This window comes from Sebastes umbrosus, chromosome 3, assembly GCF_015220745.1.
Source record: "Sebastes umbrosus isolate fSebUmb1 chromosome 3, fSebUmb1.pri, whole genome shotgun sequence".
Taxonomy (NCBI): Eukaryota; Metazoa; Chordata; class Actinopteri; order Perciformes; family Sebastidae; genus Sebastes; species Sebastes umbrosus.
This window is the reverse complement of record NC_051271.1, coordinates 34,968,612-34,990,385: the sequence shown is the minus strand read 5'-3', so window position 1 is coordinate 34,990,385 and position 21,774 is coordinate 34,968,612. Positions and strand designations below refer to the sequence as shown.

Sequence of the window (21,774 nt, the reverse complement as noted above, 5' to 3'; positions counted from 1 at the left end):
ATAATAATAATGACATACAGAAAACTGATAGATACAGCCAGACATCTCATTTTCTCTCCCAGTCCCTGGGAGGGAGAATCAAAATGTAATACACACATATGACATAACAATAACATACACGTACAGATATTATTGAAATAATACAGAGCAACAGCAGAAGTACAAGCTACGTTCTGAATATGATTCGAAAACAGTCTCTAAGGCCTTGGTTGCACTTTTCAATGTGACTTTTGTGATGTTAGATACGCCCAATCGGGAAACATTTAATTTCCCATAAAATTATTCACAGTAAAAGTCTGCTGTTATTTATGCTGCTTACTCTTCCTCCCTGCAGTATTAGTAGAAAGCTCCGCTAATAGAGCGCTACAGGAATCAGTCCTAAAACCCGGAAATGAGTTAGCATTTTAGCACTTCCTGTTCCCTCGTCTGTAAGTCAATGGGTTTCTTTGAATGGGTTTTAAGCTAGATGCCTGTCTATGGAGGTCTGTGGTTAACACAATAAGCTGAAGAGATTTTAACGTTTTGTTCTATGATATAAAATACGTCAGTAAATATCCCACTCGTGAATTTTGAAGCCTTTATGTGTCTTAAAAAGACGCTAACAAGTGCTTAAATGAGAATACTAAACTTCATCACGCCGTCTCGTCCTCCTTTACTTGTTGTGTATACTCACATTCATGCGACCGTGGTGTAGTTGCTTTTGTGAATGCATTCATGCTATAAAAATTACAGAAGTGGTGTTCATCTGTGAAGATTATCTTGCTGAGCAAAACCTGCAAGTCTCGTGAACATTTGTTTGCCACAGAGCTGATTTTCTGCAATAATCCAAAACCCATTGGAACAATCCCATTGGCTTTTTGTCAAGGGAACCAGGGCGATGCTAACTTACTGGTTGGCCTACAAAAATACGTCATCCCTGTAAGCACTGTATTCGGTGACAAACGTATTTAATGTCCTGTCAATTCTTCACAATAAAAGTCCCCCATTACTTCCGTCAGTAGCTTTTATTTTGAAGCAGCAAATTCAGGAAATGTTGGGTTTTCATCAGCAGTGACCTAACACGACTCCAGCCCCGGGTTTCCTCCTCTTCCCTTTGCTCTCACTCGAGAGAGGAACTCCCGTGTGTGGGCGAGGGGGGAGATGATGCGACGCGTACGTCTGATAAATTGTCCGGATTGTTGGCTACATGCTATACACACACCTCACTGAGATATGAACTCAATGCGAGCCAGGCCAAAGAGCAAGATCCGATCTAGGAATGGTAAATAGACTTGTATTCATATAGCTCCTTTCTAGTCTTTCGACCACTCAAAACGCTTTACACTACATGTCCGCATTCAGCCGTTCACACACACACATTCATACACTGATGTCAGAGGCTGCTATACATGGAGCCAACCTGGCTGAACTATAAGTACTCATTCACCCCCCGATGGCACGGCCTTCAGGAGCAATTTGGGGTTCGGTATCTCGCTCGAGGACGCTTTGACGCCCCGAGCGTCCTGGCATGATCGTATGACAAAAGTCGTATTGAAAAGAACCACGGTCTAAAATTCATTAATTACAGTTGTCGTAGTTATGAGTACAAATGAATATTTACACTTTACCATGACAACCATGTAATCACTGTTCTTTTTCAGTGTATCTACTCTTTGCCACTTCCTACTGTCTTGTTAGGGCAGTGGTTTTCCCCAGTAAGCTACCAGGCCACAGAACTTATTGTCTGTATTATCATGCAGTGTTTTTTTAATGCATTGTTTGTCTACTGTACTTATTATATGTTAATGATGTCTTAAAGAGAAAGCAGAACATAAAGTCAAACACTCTGGTCTTTCTCTCGTCCACAGACTATCTCAGGTGTCCAGCAGGAGGTGACTCGTCAGTCTCGGGCCTTCCTGTCCTTCGAGCGCATGCCGGAGATCCAGCTCAGCCGGCGGCATTCAGACCACGCCAGACCCTGGCTGTGGTTTGCCACCGTCAAGTCTCTGATCGGCAAGGGCGTCATGCTCGCCGTGATCCAAGGCCGCGTGGTGACCAACGCTCTCAACATCGCCAATGAGGACTGCATCAAAGTGGCCGCGGTCTTAAACAACGCCTTTTACCTTGAAGACCTGCATTACACGGTGGAGGGACGAGACACGCACTACTTCATCAAGACCAGCCTGCCCGAGAACGACCTCAGCGCGCTCCGGCTCACCTCAGGCAGGAAATCGCTGGAAAACGGCGTCAACGTCACGGTGTCCCAGTCCACGACGGTGTTGAACAGCAGGACGCGGCGCTTCGCCGACGTGGAGTTGCAGTACGGCGCCCTGGCGCTCCACGTGCGTTACGGGACGACGCTGGACGAGGAGAAAGCGCGAATCCTGGAGCACGCGAGGCAGAGGGCGCTGTCGGACGCCTGGGCCCGCGAACAGCAGCGGGTGAGAGACGGGGAGGAAGGAGTTCGGCTGTGGACGGAAGGAGAGAAAAGGCAGCTGCTAAGCAGCGGGAAGGTTTTGGGTTACGACGGCTACTACGTCTTGTCCATAGAGCAGTACCCCGAGCTAGCCGACAGCGCCAACAACATGCAGTTCCTACGGCAGAGTGAGATAGGGAGGAGGTAACACGGCATCAACAAAACGTCTAAGTTCTACCCCCCGGGACTGTCAAAGACTAACAAAAAGATCAGTTTTAACACAAAAATGGATGTCACAGACTCAACTGTCTTGAGACTCAAAGTAGCCACTGAAGAGACCCCGCGTTTGCAAATTAGTTTTATTCCAAGGACGGTAAAGTAGGATTTGTAGTGATCTCTTCAACGCGAACGACCTGAAACATGAAACTACAGTTTAAAAACAGTCTTCATGAGCCTGCAACGAAGTTCAGTCTTTTGACCAATGCCTTTTCTCTCTCTTTCTTTTTCTATCTATCTTTTCTTTCTTTGGCCCTGTCGTCTGCCTTTAAACAGCCTGCACGCATGCCCCTCCCCCTCTCTCTGGTAGGCGGGGCTAACCTGAGTGCTATAATCGTGCGCTACTAGCTGTGAAACAGTGGGATGTAGAGACTCGTTCAAATAGCCGACTGAGCATTTTCCGCAGCCATCACGACTAGATGAGCCTCCAAGCATTTAGACAGTTGTAAACTGTCAGAGCAGTCAATATAACACAAATGTCTGTGGATCCCTCGCAGATGTTGCAGGTATCATATCTGTGTGGGTCCAGGTGTGACCCGTCCGCTCTGGGTTATAGACCTCTGTGAGCCATGTCTATAGAATCTATTGTTTCCATGGCTGAAGGAACTGGAACTGAACTATTGTGGACTCTCTCTAAGAGAGACGGGCACAAAAAAAAAGGACTACAATTTGTACGAAGGAGGGAAAAAAAAGACTTATTTTCTGTTTGGATTTTTTGTTTTTTGTTTTTATATATAAACTTGCATTTGCTTCAGACAAAAAGGGGATATAAAAAATGAACAAAAAAAAGTTTACATACTATTACCTATACCACTATTACTATTACACCACCACCACCACCACTACCACCACCACCGGAATGGACCATGATCTGAACTAAACGAAACTTTGATTTGTGTTTTTTGTTTCCTTCTTATCTATTATCTGTTTGGTCAGTTCTAAAAACCACTCCTTCTCATCCCCTGTGCTTTTACAAGGTCTATAAATTTGTACAGTTTCAGACTACAATCGACGGTGGTCTGTGAGGAAACGGGAGGCGACCACATTGCCACGGCTGTTGCTGATACTTTGTGGACCGAGTGGGCTCACCGGTCCTGTAAAACACTGGTCCCCTGTCAGCCCGGGAGTCTTTCACTTCTGCAAAATGTGACTCAGCCTCATAATGCATAGACCTTGTGATTTTATTGGTCGAAAGGTAGTAGTATTGCTTGCAATAGAAACATGTTGTCATGGCTTTGGGGGGGCAGGGTTGCTGTGAGTAGTAACTAATCGTTGCTTCTCTCCTCTTTTTTGCTTGTTTCTCCTTAAAGGGACAGTGCATCGCCATCAGTGACTTTAATGAGTAACGGTAATAGATCAAAAATCGATGTGGATGTTTTTCTCATTGATTGTGGGTCTCTGTACTCTTATAGAGGAGTTTTCTTTGTGTGTATGTGTGTTTACAAGGTTGGGAAGGCATCTTTAATCATTTTAAAGGAAAGAACAGGAACTTTACACAGAGTGTTAACATCATATGCTACCAATCCTTTTTTTCCAGAGACGAGTTGACAATGTTTTATGGGTTGATCTTTTTTATTTTGAAGGTTGAGAAATTCCACTTATCCGTACATCAATATTAGTCTCAGAGAAAGTAATTTATGTACAGTGTTTCTACGGTAAAGAATAAAAATCCTTGAAACTATTGTTTGTTTTTTTTACTGTGTTGTACATCTGTGTTTCTTTTGCAATCCGCTCTGAAAAGCTGCTAGCAATGATGAATGTGGCATCACAGTTCCATACAGCTTTGTCCTCGCGGCAAATCAACATTCTCAAAGCTCCTCAAAGTTCTCAGTTTTCGCCGCCCATCTGCGTCCGAGTAGTTACAAAAGTTTTGATGTGCACGGACAGGAAAAAACCTGCTGCACGGAACCCCACGAAGGGCCATGCCTGATGGTGTGACATCACGTTGGCCGTGCGGACACTCGCGACCCTCGTGGATGCGGCAAGCATAAATCATGCTTTAATCCCCTTGGTGCTGTTCCTTCGGGTTTGTGTGAACACCGCTCTCTGTAGTCCACCTCGAAGGGAAGGTCTCGGATCGCCTTAAAGTGAACTCTGGAGCAGTATGAACACCATTTGAACCAGTCACAGGAAGCGTACCATTTATGTGTCATTACATTGGTTAAAAATAAAACGCTTGCTTTTCCTGTTTTGGTGACTGGTGAACTAGTAGCCTGTTTGTGTGTTTGCTACCACTGAATTTGATTAATTTACTGTTTATCAGGCCACAAATGAGACAATAACTAGTTAGCACACCCCGCAGCCCAGTCCCTGCACCTCACTCCCCACCACCAAAGCCTTGGCCACACTGGGAACGTTAGGAGCGCTTGGCGGCTGTGTTACCTGTTGTTTTTTATTTCAGCATCCATGTTAACAGGTTAGAGCAGCCACACTCACACGCGGCTCAGCTGCATCTCAGCTGCATCTCAGCTGCATCTCAGCTGCATCTCAGCTGAGGTTCGAGGTCTCGCCTAATTTTGATGCAAGCTGCGCGGCTCACAGCAACAACAGACAGTGAAAGTGATCTATTGACTGTATATTGACATCATATCAGCAACATTAAGAAGAACTGAAGATCATGCAGTGACCAACTTGCTACCCTCAGGATCATCATTGAGCAATCCATAGAATGGCACACACCTGTTTATGTCAATTTCATTGACTTTGAAAAAGCATTCAACAGCGTAGACCATGAGCTGCTATGGAACCTCATGGCACACTATGGAATCCCAGTTTACCCAAAATACATCAACATTATCAAGAACACATACTGTACAAGGACATGCAGTGCCAAGTGCTCCACCAGGGATGCGCACAAGACAAGTGCTCACTGGAGTGAGACAGGGCTGCTTGCTTTCCCATTTCCTCTTCCTCTTATGCATCGACTGGATCATAAAACAAACAACCAACAATAAAAAGACTGGCATCCAGTGGAGTCTGACAGAACATCTTGAAGACCTCGACTTTGAGGATGACAACAAATGCAAAACAAGTCCCATCTGCTAGAAAAGACTGCAGCTTAGCTTGGACTCAAAATAAATGGACCAAAAACCAAAATCATGCAGATCAACAACAAAAGCATGAAATGTGATTATTTCTTGTGCAATGTAATTATTCATTAATGTGTAATTTCGCTTTGGCAATAATGTAACCTGAACATTCATGCCAATAAAGCTTATTTGAATTTGAATCCTATAACAGTCGGGGACCAGCCACTGGAAGAGGTCAACAAATTCACATATCGAGGGAGTGTTACAGCTGTGGATGGTGGAACAGAGGAGGACATAAAATCAAGAATCGTAAAAGCAAGAACAGCATTCAACATACTGAACCAAATCTGGAAATCCAAAAACATTTCACTAAAGACCAAGCTCAAAATCTTCAACTCCAACGTTAAAACAGCTGTATGGATCAGAAACCTGGAAGACCACCACTAATATCATCAACAAGCTGCAGACATTCACTAAACGCTGTCTAAGACGCATCCTTGGGATCTACTGGCCAAACACCATCAGCAACATCAACCTGTGGGAACGCACCAAACAAGAGACAGTAGAAGTACAGCTCAAAAGGAGAAAGTGGAGCTGGATTGGACACACTCTAAGAAGCAAAACGGCAATAACCGAGCAGGTACTGCCATGGAACCCACAAGGCAAACGGGGGAGAGGAAGACACAGAAGATGGCCCAAGACAGACAAGGGTGGAAACTATTCATCAATGGCCTATGTTCCGCAAGGAATACAAAGGCTAAATGAAAAAAAATTTAAAATGAATGTGTCTATGGTGAACCAGGCACAGTTGAATGCCTAAACTTATATTTCAGACACACACAGGAAAGCTGCTCTGAAGCCACAGTCACCTACATTTGCATGTTGAATGTTTCTGACTGGACTTTTATAATAATATCTGGTTGAAGCAGAAGTAATTTAAGAAGTTGAGCTCTCATGCGGCCCAAATGGTGAGAAGGTAAAGACTTCTTTAACTCTGCTTTCTTTCTTTCTTTTCTGTCTCGGAACTGTCTCCTCCTCTCGTTTTTGCTTGAACTTTGTTTCAACACACTTCTTCAGGATGAGAGAGCGGGGTAAGACTCCTCTGCTCTCAGCAGTAGCCTTATCTCAGCTACATCACACTGACTAGTCATTTAGGTTATGTCAACAAGGATTTTCTTTCACTCAGGCTCTGATTCACATTAGATCATTTATGCGGAACTTTGCTCCCTCTCTCCCTTCTCCTTCATGGCTTCTCCGACTGCATTGAGGACGGCAGTAGCCTGGGGAGGGGGGAGGGAGCAGGGGGTTGCTGGTTTGAATCCATGAAAGAGTAAAACAAAAGTACAGACCACCAAGTAAAAAGCCCATATGGTTCAGACTATCAACAGCAAAACATACCAACCACGCCAACCACGCTGGCTGACCTGCAACGAATCCTGATTGAGGAATAGAACGCCATCCCACAGCAATGTGTGACCAGGTTGGTGACCAGCATGAGGAGGAGGTGCCAGGCTGTTGTGGCTGCGTATGGATCTTCCACCGCTACTGAGGCTCCTGACGGTGTATTAAATGAATAAAGTGTAAAATTGCCAATATGTCTTGTTTGTTCCTTGTTACTGATAGAGAGTTCAATCATCCAATCCACCAAACAACTCAAAACAAGAGTCAACACCAACAGGAGAATACACTGTTTACCATTGACGGAGCATTTTGGCAAATTTCACTTGGGCGCTACCCACATAATCAGCTGTGCTGCGCATCCCACAAAAGCATGATCCTTACAAATTGGACATCATTGAGAGGGTAAATAAACAGGCTCTCCAACGATGTAAAATACAATGCAAATTAGCATTGTAACAACAGAGAAATAATCCACCAAACACAAATTTCCAAACTTTTTTTCTGAGTTTATATATATATATATGTTCTTAATATGCCTTTGTCTTGCTGTTATTATTTCCTTTTATTTATTGTATACTGTATAACTTACTTTTTTTAATGGCACTTCCCAGCAAAAAGCATTTCACACAATCGTGGTACTTGTATAACCGGTGTGACAATAAACATCTTGAATCTTGAATCTCTACTTTTATTTATTACTATCTCTTAATTTCTCCTGCTTTGTATGTCTTTGTGAAGCACTTTGTACTTTGTTTTTGAAAAGTGCTATAAAAGTAAAGCTATTATTATTATTATACAAAACGTAAATGCATGGCACTTATAGTGCTTTTCTATCTGGGCCATTATTGCTATCATTATTTGCCTCACCAGCTGAATAAATGAGATCTGGTGTTGTCCACAGGACTTCTCAAACCAGAGTGATCTGTAAAGTCTGAAGCAAGCCCTTAGTTATACGTAATTAGCTAAATGCATTATTTGGAAAAGAAAATTAAACTCTAAATCATCAGCCTTGATGTGGCAGCAAGAGAATCTGACCTATTTTCGGTCTTTAAGAAATTACAAGAACACACGGAAAGAATGGAGGTGGCTGAAGCTTTTTTGTGCTCCATTCCTGTTTGTTTTTAGATTATTTCCTTTGCTTGTGCTTTTTCATGCACGTCTGCTGTGGGTTTCTACATGCTGAGTATGTTATGTAATTGTGAGCAAGGCTGTGACTTGGTGTACTCATTTATTTAGCTGATGAAGACTCCCTCTCACGCATTCTTTTCCTCCTCCATCGTCCATCTTTTCCTCAGTCTGCCCCTGCTTCTCCCCCCCGAGAGTGCTTTGTCACTTCTGCTCTGTTCTTCCCTTGGTAGTGGCTTGGCTAATATAGCATGTGATTTGATTGTACCCGCTCCCCGTGTTTGTGTACTATCTGCCTCTCGTTCTTTGTTTAGTGGCCAAAACCAAAATGCAGCCCAGTCCAGCGATGCAGAAAGTGCTTTATGTGTCTCATCCGACTGTGGTTTTCAACAGGAGGTTGGAATCTCAAGCTGGTGGCGGATTAGTTCATTAGTAATATTTTACTGCCTCGTTGCACAAAATGAACATATTATATCAGTGGGGGTTCCCAGATTTCTGGCTTTCCACATACTCCACACCCCAAGGTATTTCAATACATGCCCAAACTCTCAACCACCCCCACTGTGAACTTTTGTTCAGCGATCTGTGCAAGCATTAAGGAACAGACAGCCACCAAACCAGGTGTTGGGCCAAGTTGTTCGTTTCCTGGAAACAATGAGTCCCTGGAATGTTCATGCCAGGGAATAAAATATCAAAACAATTAACAATTTGTGTTCTTTTCCTATCCCTTGACATTCAAATAGTTAAAAACAACCTTTATAAAAAGAGCCAAAAAACACCCGATCCTTTCTATTTTCCTGCTGTTGAGCAGAGATTACATTGTTGGTGATGTTATCTCTAACCACCAGCTTCCACTATCCTCTTACAACTAATTCAGGTTTGTAAAACTATTTATTAATATTATTCTGGATGAAAAGTTTGGGAAAACAAAGTTTGTCATAACACCTTTGCCACAATGTCTAAAATGCCTAGTCCTAAAGTCAAACAGGCCATTGCAAGGCTGCTCACATTTACATTTATATTTGTTGCACTAATACATATATGATGGAGATATAAAGAAAAAATTCCGTCATCATGGCTTTCGCGTGGTGCGCGAAGGCTCCGCAAGTTGTCGCGGTGCTCTGTCGTGCACCTCTGAATATTTGTAAAGTAAATTAATTATCTGATTAATTAAAAGTAAATTGTAAATTTTAGTAAAATATGATGCACAGTAGCCAGTATAGCCACATAGTACATACTGAAGCCTACATATTTGTTGTAAAATGTGTTTTTAAAAGCAAATCTATCTTTTTAAAATCAAGTTGAAGACAAGTAAACACACCAGCTGAGCACACACACAGACCATGGGAAGAGTTGTCAGGGTCTGTATTTGGGTACAGAGTAATGATTCCAATATATTGGTGAACACTTGCTACAGAAATGAGCAGCAAATCAATCCGACAGTGAAATGGGCTGCTGGATGCATTTACTGAGACAGTTCCTTCCTCTATGCATGATAGTCAATATAGGAAAAACAATGACATATCTGTGACCAGAGGCCCAGAATGTTCACATGAATATCTTTATTCTAGCAGAATGTCAAACAGCAGCTTGCCGATGGAATATTTGAACAAATGCAATTGAAAAAACACAAACCTGGCATTTGTATTTTATTCAAAAGTACAGCATGGAGAATAACAGGTGAGTGAGGGAATGGCCTAGATCTAAGGTCAAGATCCAGATGTTTAACACTTTATGGAAACTTGCTGCATTCACATTGTGGCAGAAAACAGCACTGGGCTTTCATCTGTGTTAAACGTACGTTCAGACTGAAAATCGCTTTACAGTTTGCCTCTCTCTCTCTCACACACACACACACACACACACACACACTTCTACATTTCCATCTATTAGTGTTCATGTCAAAAAGGTCATATCACTTATAGATGCCTAATAAGAAATTCAGAGCATATCTATGATTGAGGCATTGCCTCCACACGGCTCCCAACATGCCGACAACTGGCTAATGATGCCAACAGTGCTAACAGTGCAAACAACGGCAACGCTGCTTGCAGAGGTAACGGTGTTAACCTGGGGAGGGACCAGAAGGTGAGTGCTACGCTTCTGTGACGACCGGAAAAAGAAATAATAAAAAGAGCAAGAGATCGTGAGGGTGAGCGGTTACATTAGAAGAGACAGACATCGCGGTGGTGCTGTGAAAGAGATAAACAAAACTTATTTTCTGATTGCTTCATGGCGGTTACGTTCTAAAGCACAAATATATAACCATCAAACACACAGATTATTTACTGTGGAGACAGACGCTCATTTCATTCATCACATCCAATGTGTATCAGTATATGCAGCAGTAAATGTCAGCGCAGTGAGACAAGTTTTTAGAGTTAACAAGTGGACACACTGAACTGCAGGCTGCAGATTGTGTTTACTGCTGTGACCACCAGCAGCCCTCGTCTCACGTCATGTTACTTTTTCATACATCAGTGGACTAATTTGCCTAATCTTCACAGGTAACCACAGTGGAAACGCAGGCAACAGTGGGCTGAAGGAATCTTTTAGTTCCTGGAAAAGTAGTTCCAGGGACTAAAAGACCTTTTTGGGTCCAATGGCATCACGTGATGGACCCAGAAGTTGTAATTACACGGTTTAGCCAATATGAGGATTTGCTTCAAAGCTCGGCACTCCTCCTGGGGGGCTGGGAGCAAATATGTTGCCTAATATATTAGACCAACAGTAGTTGTGGTCTTGTTCATTTGAACGTGGCCAGTCCGTCGGCACAGTGGAGGTCGGGTAGATGTTGAGCCAGGCCCAACTTTTGCTTCAACTCAACACGACGTTGTCCAGCAAGGCACAGGGTTGGTCAATCATATGCATGCAAGCCAACATTGCTATTTCTGCTGTTTACCTCATGATTATTGTTTTACCAAAGATAAAATAACTGTGATAATTGTAAAATCCTGTCTGTGACTAATGTAAATTGTTATTCTGTTAAACTGATCAACCTTTAAAAGGAACAGTGTGTAACATTTCGGGGGGGGGGGGGGGGGGGGGGATCAGAACAGAAATGGAATATAATATTCATAACTATCTTTTCATTACCTGAAACTAAGAATCGTTGGCTTTTTGTTAGCTCAGAATGAGCCCTTCGTATCTACATAGGGAGCAGCATCTCTTCAAAAACTCACTTTGTCAGTACTTGTGTACATCCATCTGGGTATCTGGAGTTCCTACCAACCCACAAACTATGAAATAAGACGACCCAGTCAGTTTTTTGTGGGCTGCCTGGATCAGAAATCATGTGATTCATCAAGTCATTCAGATTTGGCTCCCCTTCCTACTGTATGTCACATGTATGCTCATTAGAATATACCGCCCACAGCTGGAGAACTACCTTAGTAAAGGTGCACAATATTTTTTTCTCTAGCCGATCAGAGCAGACTGGGATTTCAGGAGGGTGTTTTAAAGAGACAGGCGTGTTTCAGACAGACGATGAATACAGGTATATTCAGACAGACAGGAGGAGAAAACATTTTTTTTTTTTAACATTAAAGCATGTAAACATGTTCTAGTATGTATATAAAATGAGTATATGTCCCCTTTAAATGGCCATGGAAAAGGCCAAATGGTTGGAACATGATTGCACTACCCACATCAAAAACTGCTAATTTATTCTTTAGCCCATGTCTTAACTTCTAAGTTTCATAAAAGTATGTTCAGCAGTCTAAAAGCTAACAAACCAATGAAGAAGGACCTAGTGTCCTATAACACTGTCTAGCATGATGACTTTTCAAGAATAATAAACACAGTGGACACTAGACATTTTATTGACTTTCAACTGCACTGACAGCTGACACAGTGGAAGGAATATATGAAGGTATGAAGACACAATTGAGAACCATTTCCTGAGGCCTGTACTATGAAGCGAGTTCCACATACCCAGGGTATCTTCTCCTTATCTGGCTTAACTAACCCTAACAAACGAGATCCAGCTAAGCGGTCCTACGAAGGTGGTTATCAACTCTGTAAATCAACCCAGGGTTTCTCAATCTGGCTGTGAGCGCGTTCACATGAACGGAGCGGACAGACAGGCAGAGCGGCACATTTTACAAAGGAAGAGCAAACTATATTAGACAAATATGAAGAAGTTGAACACTTAATCCAGACTAAAATCAAAACAGTTGAAGCTGCCAAATGTAGGAAGGACAGCTGGCAAAAAAAAAAACTCCTTATGTGTGAATGCGTAAATTAACAGATTTATTAATTTAACGGAATACTCAAAAGTCAGATATAGTTGTCTAGATATAAATAGCTTTTAGATGAGTTATGAATGAATGGATTACACTTAATTATGCCCATTAACAAGGACGCGGCGTGTATGACTATTTCAGCCTTCTCTCAGCTGCGTCCTCGTCTCCAGCGGTGTGAAACAGACTTGAGAGCTAGTAAAAGAAAAGTAAATATAAAAATATACTTCAAGGCGGTAAACACCCCCAGCATAAATCCAGATGTCCTTCCTGCATTTGTCAGTGTAAACTGTGTTGTTTTTAGTCTGGATTATGACTTTAACTTCTTCGTATTATTATAATATTATCATACGATCCGCGCACCGAGCTCCGATTGGTCAGTAGGCGGTGCTTTCAAATGAGTTGATCTCTTATCTGGAACATAACCTGCTGCGGAGTAAGTTAGGTGTTCAGCATCAGTTACCATGGCGATCTACCCCGGTAAGAAGTGATCCACCTTCGTAGGACGGAAAACCCTGAAGGGTTAACCCTGAAGTTACCTCGCTAACGCCAAATCCTGCTTCGTAGTACAGGCCTCAGGTCACTTATGTGAAGCACACATGTACATCAAAACACAGACACATTATGTAGAAATGATTAGCTTTCATATGCTCGTTGTACCAGCATGTTGGACAGAATAACAGCAAAATAATAAACTTCTGATCTTAACAGCAGGTAGTCTTGGAAAACAATGTGGTATTACGATCCACAGATACAACATGTTTTTAAAAGCCATTTGGCACCATGAAAGATATATAAAATAAGAAATGGTGTTTGTCTGCTGCCTCGTGTTGGTACAGTTGAAAAAAGAAAACAGAAACTTTGACTCACCAACTGAAGACAGCAACATCTTTCAGAAAACAATTTTAAAATGGTCATTAAAACAACATATCCCCTACAGGGAATGAGTGTACATATAGCAGTATATATATATATATATATATATATATATTACATACAGTGTGTAGTGTGTGAAGATAAGAGAAGGGCAGCGCTAATAATGGAATAATTGGGCCGCATTCACAAAGCAGCTCCATTAATCTGGCAAATTGGTGTTATTTTGTAATTTAAAAGCAATTATCTTGTTAGCCTTGAAGAACCAGAGCTACCACAGGTCATAGGTGTGCTGTCAAAGCTTTACGGGAGCCGTAGTTAAAGCTGTAGTACACCATTAGATGACCATTTCAATTTTCAAAGAGCGTCAAATGAAAAAATAAAATACAATAAAAAGTAAAACACAGTGGCTACAAACAGATCGGATGAACCACATTGCAAAAAAAACTGATTTACTGGGAAGCTTCCAGTGTGAATGTGAAAGGTCAAACGAACTGAATGTCAAGGTGCCTCTACACTAATCTGGAACGTTGTTTGAAAGGAGGGAAAAAAAAAAAAAAAAACCAACAGATCCAGGTTTTTCCCCTGTGCAGACAGCCATGAGGAGATCTGATTCACCACACAAAAGATTTTAAAATCAAACACTCAAGAAAAGTGTGTTCAGAGTCCCGGTGTATGCCCAAACCCAAAGGGAGTTCTAAAAGAAAAGAAGTGTGAAAGCAGCATTGAAAGACCTTCTGCCACAGCCATCCACAAAGGGGCGAAGCGTCAAATTAAACTATCTTGAATATCCGGTTAATCAAAATATCAAAAGATGCCAAAGTCGAGGTATCCTTCAGTTTTCCTTTGGACAAAGCAGGGGGGCAAGAAGACATACAGAAAAGAGGCATCAAAGTCCCTTTCAATCTTGTCATCCTCCCTCTACTTCTCGCCTCATTCAGCAGCTCCCCAAGGTGAGCCGTTTGCATTTTCACTTGGTCGCGCTGCTCAGCATTCCAGGGTGGTTAATGGAATTAAAATCTAATGACAATCTCAGTCCTCTTGGGCTTGAACTGCCTGCCAGAGCACACAGAGGGAAAAAAAAACAACACACGCATTAGTCAGGGACACAGGTATGAGGACACACATTGGAAAACAGCACATAAAAACATGGATGAGGATGAAAGTCACTTCTTCATTATCTTATCAAGTCATACTTTCATCAAGTCAGCGTCCTGTTGCTCGTGCTTGTGCTCGCTCTACATAGACATGAACGAGCATCGGTCAAAACAGTGAGGCGACACACGTCAGCTAAAACCACAATATCACTCTATATTTCAGCTGCTTGGCAGTAATGTTAGCTGACCAGACGAAGGTCTCTCCATGAACCGATGCTGATCCTAGTTTGGCTTTTCCTGCCTCAGCCTCCCGACCGTGGTCGGAGGGAACAGGGAAGACACTGGAGTTTTGGTCGGAGACGATAAGGTTACTCGCTCCGGAGCCCCGTTACTTCACACGACACGGGAAACCTCTGTTGGTCTGGAGGAGCTGCAGCAGTTATTTCTGCACAAACTTCCACTGTACATTCACTAGATATTCTCAGACATACTAACTCTTCTGCTGTGTGTAGTGTGTGCGCATGCACGTGAGTTTTTGTCTTATCCCCGTGGAATGAGTTAACCAGCCAATTTGAAGAAAATCAAGGTATACTGATTATTAGCACAATAACAATATCAACCTTTAATTCTAAAATATTAGTACTTCCCTTAGTCAGTAAACTGTGTGGCAAAGTAACAAGTTGCTCTGCTGTTTATACGTATTAAAATCAGCCTTCTGGCTCATTCTAAAAAGGTCCTTACTATTCACTCTTTCTTCACCTTTAGTCTGTTTCCACCACGCCTCCATGTTTTCCTGTCTATGTGTGGTCTTCTTGCCAGACATGACATTGTCAGAGACAGACAATTGCAGCAGAGGCACTAGGAACTATTTCTCATCTTGAGAGACCTGACCAGATCTGACCTTTAATTTAATCCACCAGGAAGCCTCTGGCATGCCTTGGAGCACTTAAAGCACCCTCAAAAAATGTGTCATTGCCGCCCGCCTCCTGCATGTCATGACTGCAACTGTTCACTGTGGTGGATCAAATCCTCTCCAAATCAGGACAGGAGTCAGGCAGGTTTGTGTCATAGCTCCCGTTGCATTCACCATCTACTTGAGTACTTGAGCTGTGTTGTGTCCATGAGAAGTTCCCATCAGCCCACTATAGTTGTCTGGTGTATTTTTGTTATGAATAACTGGTCAAATGTGGAGGATATCAAATTATTTTCAGTAGTAGTTACAATGGAAGTACACAAAGATTTTCACCTCAAACCTCAATGATGACTAAATCTATTCCAACACAGCACAGATTTTTTGCACACAATTTGCAATGTGATGCTAAGAAGTTGGCGAAGGATGTTGGTGCCACAAAGGAGGTTAATTACAACACCATCACAAAAAAACAGTGCCCGAGTATCAGGGTGAAATTTTCTGTTAAGGCAAGGAAGCAACACGTCCACTTTCTCTCCTCTTGTTGCTTTCAGCTGGTGGTATTGTTATTAAGTTCCTTTATATATATATATGTGTGTGTGTGTGTGTGTGTGTGTGTGTGTGTGTGTGTGTGTGTATGTATGTATCCCTTGACCTTGTGTAAAACACAAACAACACTTCCACTTGTTCTTGTGTGCCAGAGCAAACTTGTTACTCACTTGTATTCTATGCCTGCCAGATCGAGCAGCATTCTGGAAGCAATCATGTTTGGTTCTTTCTTGTACTTATCAGAAAGATAGACCACTTCCTTAATACCTGGACAGAGGAAGGGAGGGAGGGAAGGAAGGAGAGATTATGGAGAGACGCAGAATTTTCTGGCAAAATTTCACACTTTCTTTCCCCTTTTCGTCATCTTAAGCCACTAGTGGGGATTTAGACTTGTGAAGTCCAAATGAAGCATTTAGGGTGTCTGATGCATTGTTTTGGAAATATGTTCATTACTCGAGGCTTCATTCCAAACAGTACACATTGACCATCTACTGGTGCTACCAGGCGGCAACCTCCAGCTCTGAAAAGTGAAGCCAACGTGAAAACACTTCAACTTGCATTCTTTCTAATAGCCAGCAGGGGGCGACTCCTCTGAAAGAAGTTTGATTGTATAGAAGTCTATGAGAAAATGAGCCTACTTCTCACTTGATTTATTACCTCAGTAAACATTGTAAACATGAGTTTATGGTCTCAATCGCTAATTTCAAGTTTTCTTTAATACAGCATGATGTTCATTTAGTAAATTATGGTACCATTTAGAGTCAAATAGACCATAAAGCAGGGAATGCTTTAGGCTGTCTTGTGATTGACAGGCCGCTACCACGGCATTGTCCATGTTTTCATCTTCGAACAAAGTGTGTTTTCAGTTCATGGGAGTTTGGTTGTACTTAGCTCCACCTCCTCTGGACATTTTTGGTTGCAAAAAACTAATATGGCGACGAGTAAAAAACCAAGATGGCAACAACCAGAATACCGAACTCGAGGCCTCAAAACAGCAGTCCACAAACCAATGGGTGACATCATGGTGACTACATCCACTTCTTATATACAGTCTATGGGTGCTACAAATAACCCATAACCTGCATATCTACATTACACACAAAGCCACACACCGTACAGCGTGATGTAAATAGCCTGATGATAAAAACTGCTTTCTTCCTTGTGACTTCAAAATAAATCTCTGAAATTAAAATTTTATTAATTTCCTTTTAACACTGACCATAACAGTAATAAAATCCTGCAACATTTCAATATAGGAAAGATATAAACAATGGGCATTTTTATATTATTTGACGATATATATATATATCGTCATATCGCCCAGCTCTAGTTGAAACAGTTTATTCATTTTGCATCAGTAGGTGAGTCTGCAACTTTAAATAGTCACTCTTGAAATATACATTATATTTGCGGAAAGGCTGAGAGACTGAGTTTGGGTGACTGAACATTAGCCGGCCGGCAATGGATCCGGTCATTACTGGGAGCAAAATCTATACTAGGAAAACAGTGATAATATTATTCAAAAATATTTTGATATTTTGAATTGAAGGGGCTTTGCCAAGAAACACATTTAGACATTGGACGTTGAAACAAGTTAAAGCACAAAAAAAATTAATATCAAGAACATAAAATATCATAAAAGGCCTTCAAAAATCAGTGAGTCTACCAATAGTCACAGCTGACTGGAGGTGTGTGTGTGTGTGTGTGTGTGTGTGTGTGTGTGTGTGTGTGTGCGTGTGTGTGCGTGTGTGTGTGTGTGTGTGTGTGTGTGTGTGTGTGTGTGTGTGTGTGTGTGTGTGTGTGTGGGGTAAACACCCACCAGACTGGATGATGAGCTTGGCACACTCGTTGCAGGGGAACAAAGCCACATAGATAGTGCAGCCTTTCACATCGGCGCCGTTCTTGTTCATGATGGCATTCAGCTCTGCGTGGCACACTGTGGGACAAAGCATTGAGATGGTACCGGGTCAATACTAGACATTGGGAGTTTTCTTGTTTTAAGTTTAAGGTTGTATTGCAAAAAAAAAAGCCTTAAGCAAACCTTTGGAGACAGAAGAGCATAATATACCAGAACCTGCCTCCTAAGATGGAACAGACCAGAAACACTTCCTTGTCTCCTTAAACGCTTCGCTGTCCGAAATAATCATTACAATATGTAATCATAATAAATAAACTTAACAGATTGCCATTATTATTATTATTACTACCGGTTCTAGTATTACGGTTTACTGCATTTCTGTGTGTGGTTTGTCTAAGTGGTGTTGCCGTACCCCAGCAGAAGCCATAGCTCAACTCTGCACAGCAAACTGTAGGACAAGTGGAAATTTTTCCTCAAATATTACGACTTTATCCTCATTAAATTACGACTTTCTGGACCTCTCAGAGAATGTGTGGGAAATGTTTTGAATGTGCAGAAAGTTTTGACCATGAGCAGAAATCTTGCCACATGCACATTTAAAAGAGGTCATGTCCCCAAACAAAAGAGGGAAGACTAAATCATGTCTTCAGCAGAGATAACTAAAACATGTTCAGCCCAATTTATTTGTATACGGCGTTAAATCATAACAAAAATTAGTTGAAAGCAATACAGAATGCCTGAGAGCCTTACTGCATACATACAGAATATATTCCATTATATTTTGAATAGTTGCCAGGCACCCCAGTTTTTTTATTTTATTCTTGTAAAAGGACATAAAGACCGCAGCAACAACATATAAAAAACATAAAAAAGAAAAAGAAAGGTGCTATCCACTGTAATAGTGCAGTGTCAAGAGGTATGTTCATATTCGTATGCATACAACCAACCTCATATACAAAATATATTTACACATGCATTCATATACATATCCACAATTATCTATTCTATTATACAGCCAAAAAAAATACATATTTACATCCCTTTAGTTGACCTTAATCAACATTATTTATTTATTAATTTTTGTTTAACTCCATTCTTCACCCTGACTCAAAGTATCCCACCAAAGTTCAAAAAATTATAATCTGTTCTTTATTCCTATTAGCATCTTTCTCAAGAACCCACTGATGTTTCAAAAATATTTTGAAACATTCAGTGTTTAATTGCTGTCTTTTTGTAGCTTTAAATATATATATCATAATTCCCCATCATAATGATAATAATGATGTTCAGGTCTTTTCCTTCTTCATCATCCCTTAAATCACCAAACATTATGGATAAAGGACAACTATAGAAACTGAGATCCACTTTTCAACTTTAATCCAAAATAATGCAACTTCCTTACAATACCAAAATAAATGGTGACTCCTCTTCCTCCTCACAGAATCTACAGAAGTCACATTGTTGGATGCCCCATTTTTCTTTTGCATTTTCTTAGTAGGCAAGTATTTGTAGATTCGTTTTAGTTTTAAAATTCGAATGGAGACATCGAAAGAAGTTGTGTAAATACATGCAAATACTTTCTCCTATGGGATACATTTGTCTAACAAATCTTCCCATTTTGACTGAATAGCTACTGGAGCAGCAGACATGTTTTTAAGATGCATGTATAACTCATATATTTTCTTGTTTATTTTTCTCTTACTCATCCATGTTGTATCCTTAACGTAGGTGCAATGTGCCATTTGTTTTGTACATAATGATAGCTTCATTTTCCAGATCTGAGGTATAGCTGCAACAGAGTTGATTATATGTAAAAAGGTCACAAACATTACCGTATACTATTTTAAGTGGCACCCCGAATTTTGTGTTTTCCTTTGCATAACTAAAAAAAGGACAAAAAAAACCTTGCTGTTGAATTTTTTTTTCCGATGCATTCTCAGTGTTTCGAGCTCCACAAACAATTCACCTCCATTGTATTGGGGTGGAGGTACAAGTCTCAGTCTAAATACTACTTGGTCAATTTAGTCAAGGTGCTCATTATGAGTGGAGACAGATGTAGATTACTTATTTGCCCTCTATCCCACCCTAAACTGAGCACAAAGGGAGAAGGGAAGAGAGAAAGACAGAAGATAATGGAGAAAGATAAAGAAAAATGCAAGAGCATCCGATGAATGGAGAAAGAGTGACATTTCTTCATTATTTATCCTCTACCACCCTCTACAGGCATGAAGAGATCTCAGCAGCATAGTGAGGAAGTGAGGACAAATTATGAATTACAGTCTTTCCAAAAATCCTCCCACACAATCTGAGATGAATACCATGGAGTTCTGTGCTGTGGTGGATAAAACCAGTACTTTGTTGTTGTTGTTATTATACGTGCACATTTTCTTCAACCAAACAGTTTGATTCCAAAAAATAATGAAACCAAAATGAGTATCCAAAATTAAAGCAAGAAGTGTGTGTGTGTGTGTGTGTGTGTACAAGCATTATTACCAAAAAAGTATTTTTTTTTGAGTTCGTCGTCCCCTTCACGTCCCCAGGGTAGCTTGTCATCATCACAGCCATTGGGCATCCCATTGTAACCGATGCCAACTATGTTATTTTCCTGGTTCACTATACACGCCCCCACCTGCAGAGAGGGAAAGGTTCCACAGTTAATTCTATCTGTACACTCAGGGAATCAAATTAGCATTAGGCCACATTTTACCGACTGACACGCTTGCACCGCAAATGAGACACACACACAGTTGTCATCACCCATTCCTCATTAAAATAGTTTATTTTTTTGCTTTTTATTGGTCTGGCTATTTTCTGCGGTCATTGTCAAATCTGGTGTAGGCTTGCTGGTCTGCTAACATCACCTGATGTTGCCACGTCGCTGATGTCATGAAATTTGAAAGCAGCGCAACTTGTTTAATTGTCGGCTGATTGGCAAATAATCATTTTGTGTCAGAAGGGGGCGCGATGTCTGTGAATGTCTGCTAAACAGAGTATTCTCCTGTTGGTATTGACTCTTGTTTTGAGCTCCAGGTGCTGCCAATCATGTGCCTGATTTGCCTGGAGCCTGCTGGGTGCCGCGCCCTACTAAAGTGATCATTTGATGTCTGCTCCAAGCCTTTGCATGCCACCTTTGTCTAATCTGGATAAGGCCCGCGCAATAGGTTAAATTACGCAAAACCAAATTGCATCCTGGTTGAGGAATGGAACGCCAGCCCACAGCAAGGTGTGACCAGGTTGGTGACCAGCATGCAATTTTTACTTGCAGCCTTTTCTATTTGACGTTGCTGCATGCTTGCTTTGTTTATAAGATAAGATAAGATAAGATGAACCTTTATTAATCCCCGGAGGGAAATTCCGATGTCAAAGCAGCAACATCAGCAAACAGAGTGAAACACAGGAGAGGTAAAGGTATACAAAAATTATAAAACAATAATAGAGATATAAAAGATACAGAGTGAATGGGTGAACATAGTGTGTACAGTCCGTCAATAAATAAATGTAGTGTGTGCATTAAATAAATGTAATATGTACATATGTGCAGTCTATAAAGTTTCTGGAAGAGCAGCACTCCCCTCTTGCTGAGCATTACACTGATGGTAACTTTTGTGCAAAACTGGCCTACTTATCAGATATATTTGACCAGTATTATAGTACTATATTTGATCAGCTCAATATATCAATGCAAGGCAGAAACAGCACAGTGTTTTTGGTTTCAGACAAAATTGAGGGCTTCAAGAAAAAACTTATTCTGTGGAACAGAAGAGTCAAGGAGCGACGATTTGACGTGTTTTCACTCCTAAGTGAAACTTTGGAAGCCACTCCTCATGTCAACATATCCAGTGTTATAACCCAGCATTTGACTCAGTTGTCAGGAAAGTTTACAGACTACTTCCCAGAAGATGCACGAGATGGAAACCTTTGGATTTTGGACCCTTTCTCTGTGGATCCTGCTTCAGAAGACATAGCTCTCTCCACTGTGTTGGAAAAATGAACTGATGGAACTATCAGCAGACAGCAGCC

The 21,774-nt window shown here is 41.3% G+C and overlaps 1 protein-coding gene across 9 annotated transcripts in view; it reads left to right on the top strand.

The window, feature by feature from the left end:
* The window catches only part of LOC119485982 (teneurin-3), a 387,301-nt gene extending 382,947 nt beyond the window's left edge, over nt 1-4,354 (top strand). For all 9 annotated transcript variants that reach the window (XM_037765855.1, XM_037765854.1, XM_037765852.1 and 6 more), the window contains one exon: nt 1,848-4,354. In XM_037765855.1, the coding sequence (XP_037621783.1) occupies nt 1,848-2,603 (756 nt within the window). In that variant the 3' untranslated portion in view covers nt 2,604-4,354. The remainder of the gene's footprint in view (nt 1-1,847) is intronic.
* The last annotated feature ends 17,420 nt before the right edge of the window (nt 4,355-21,774 follow it).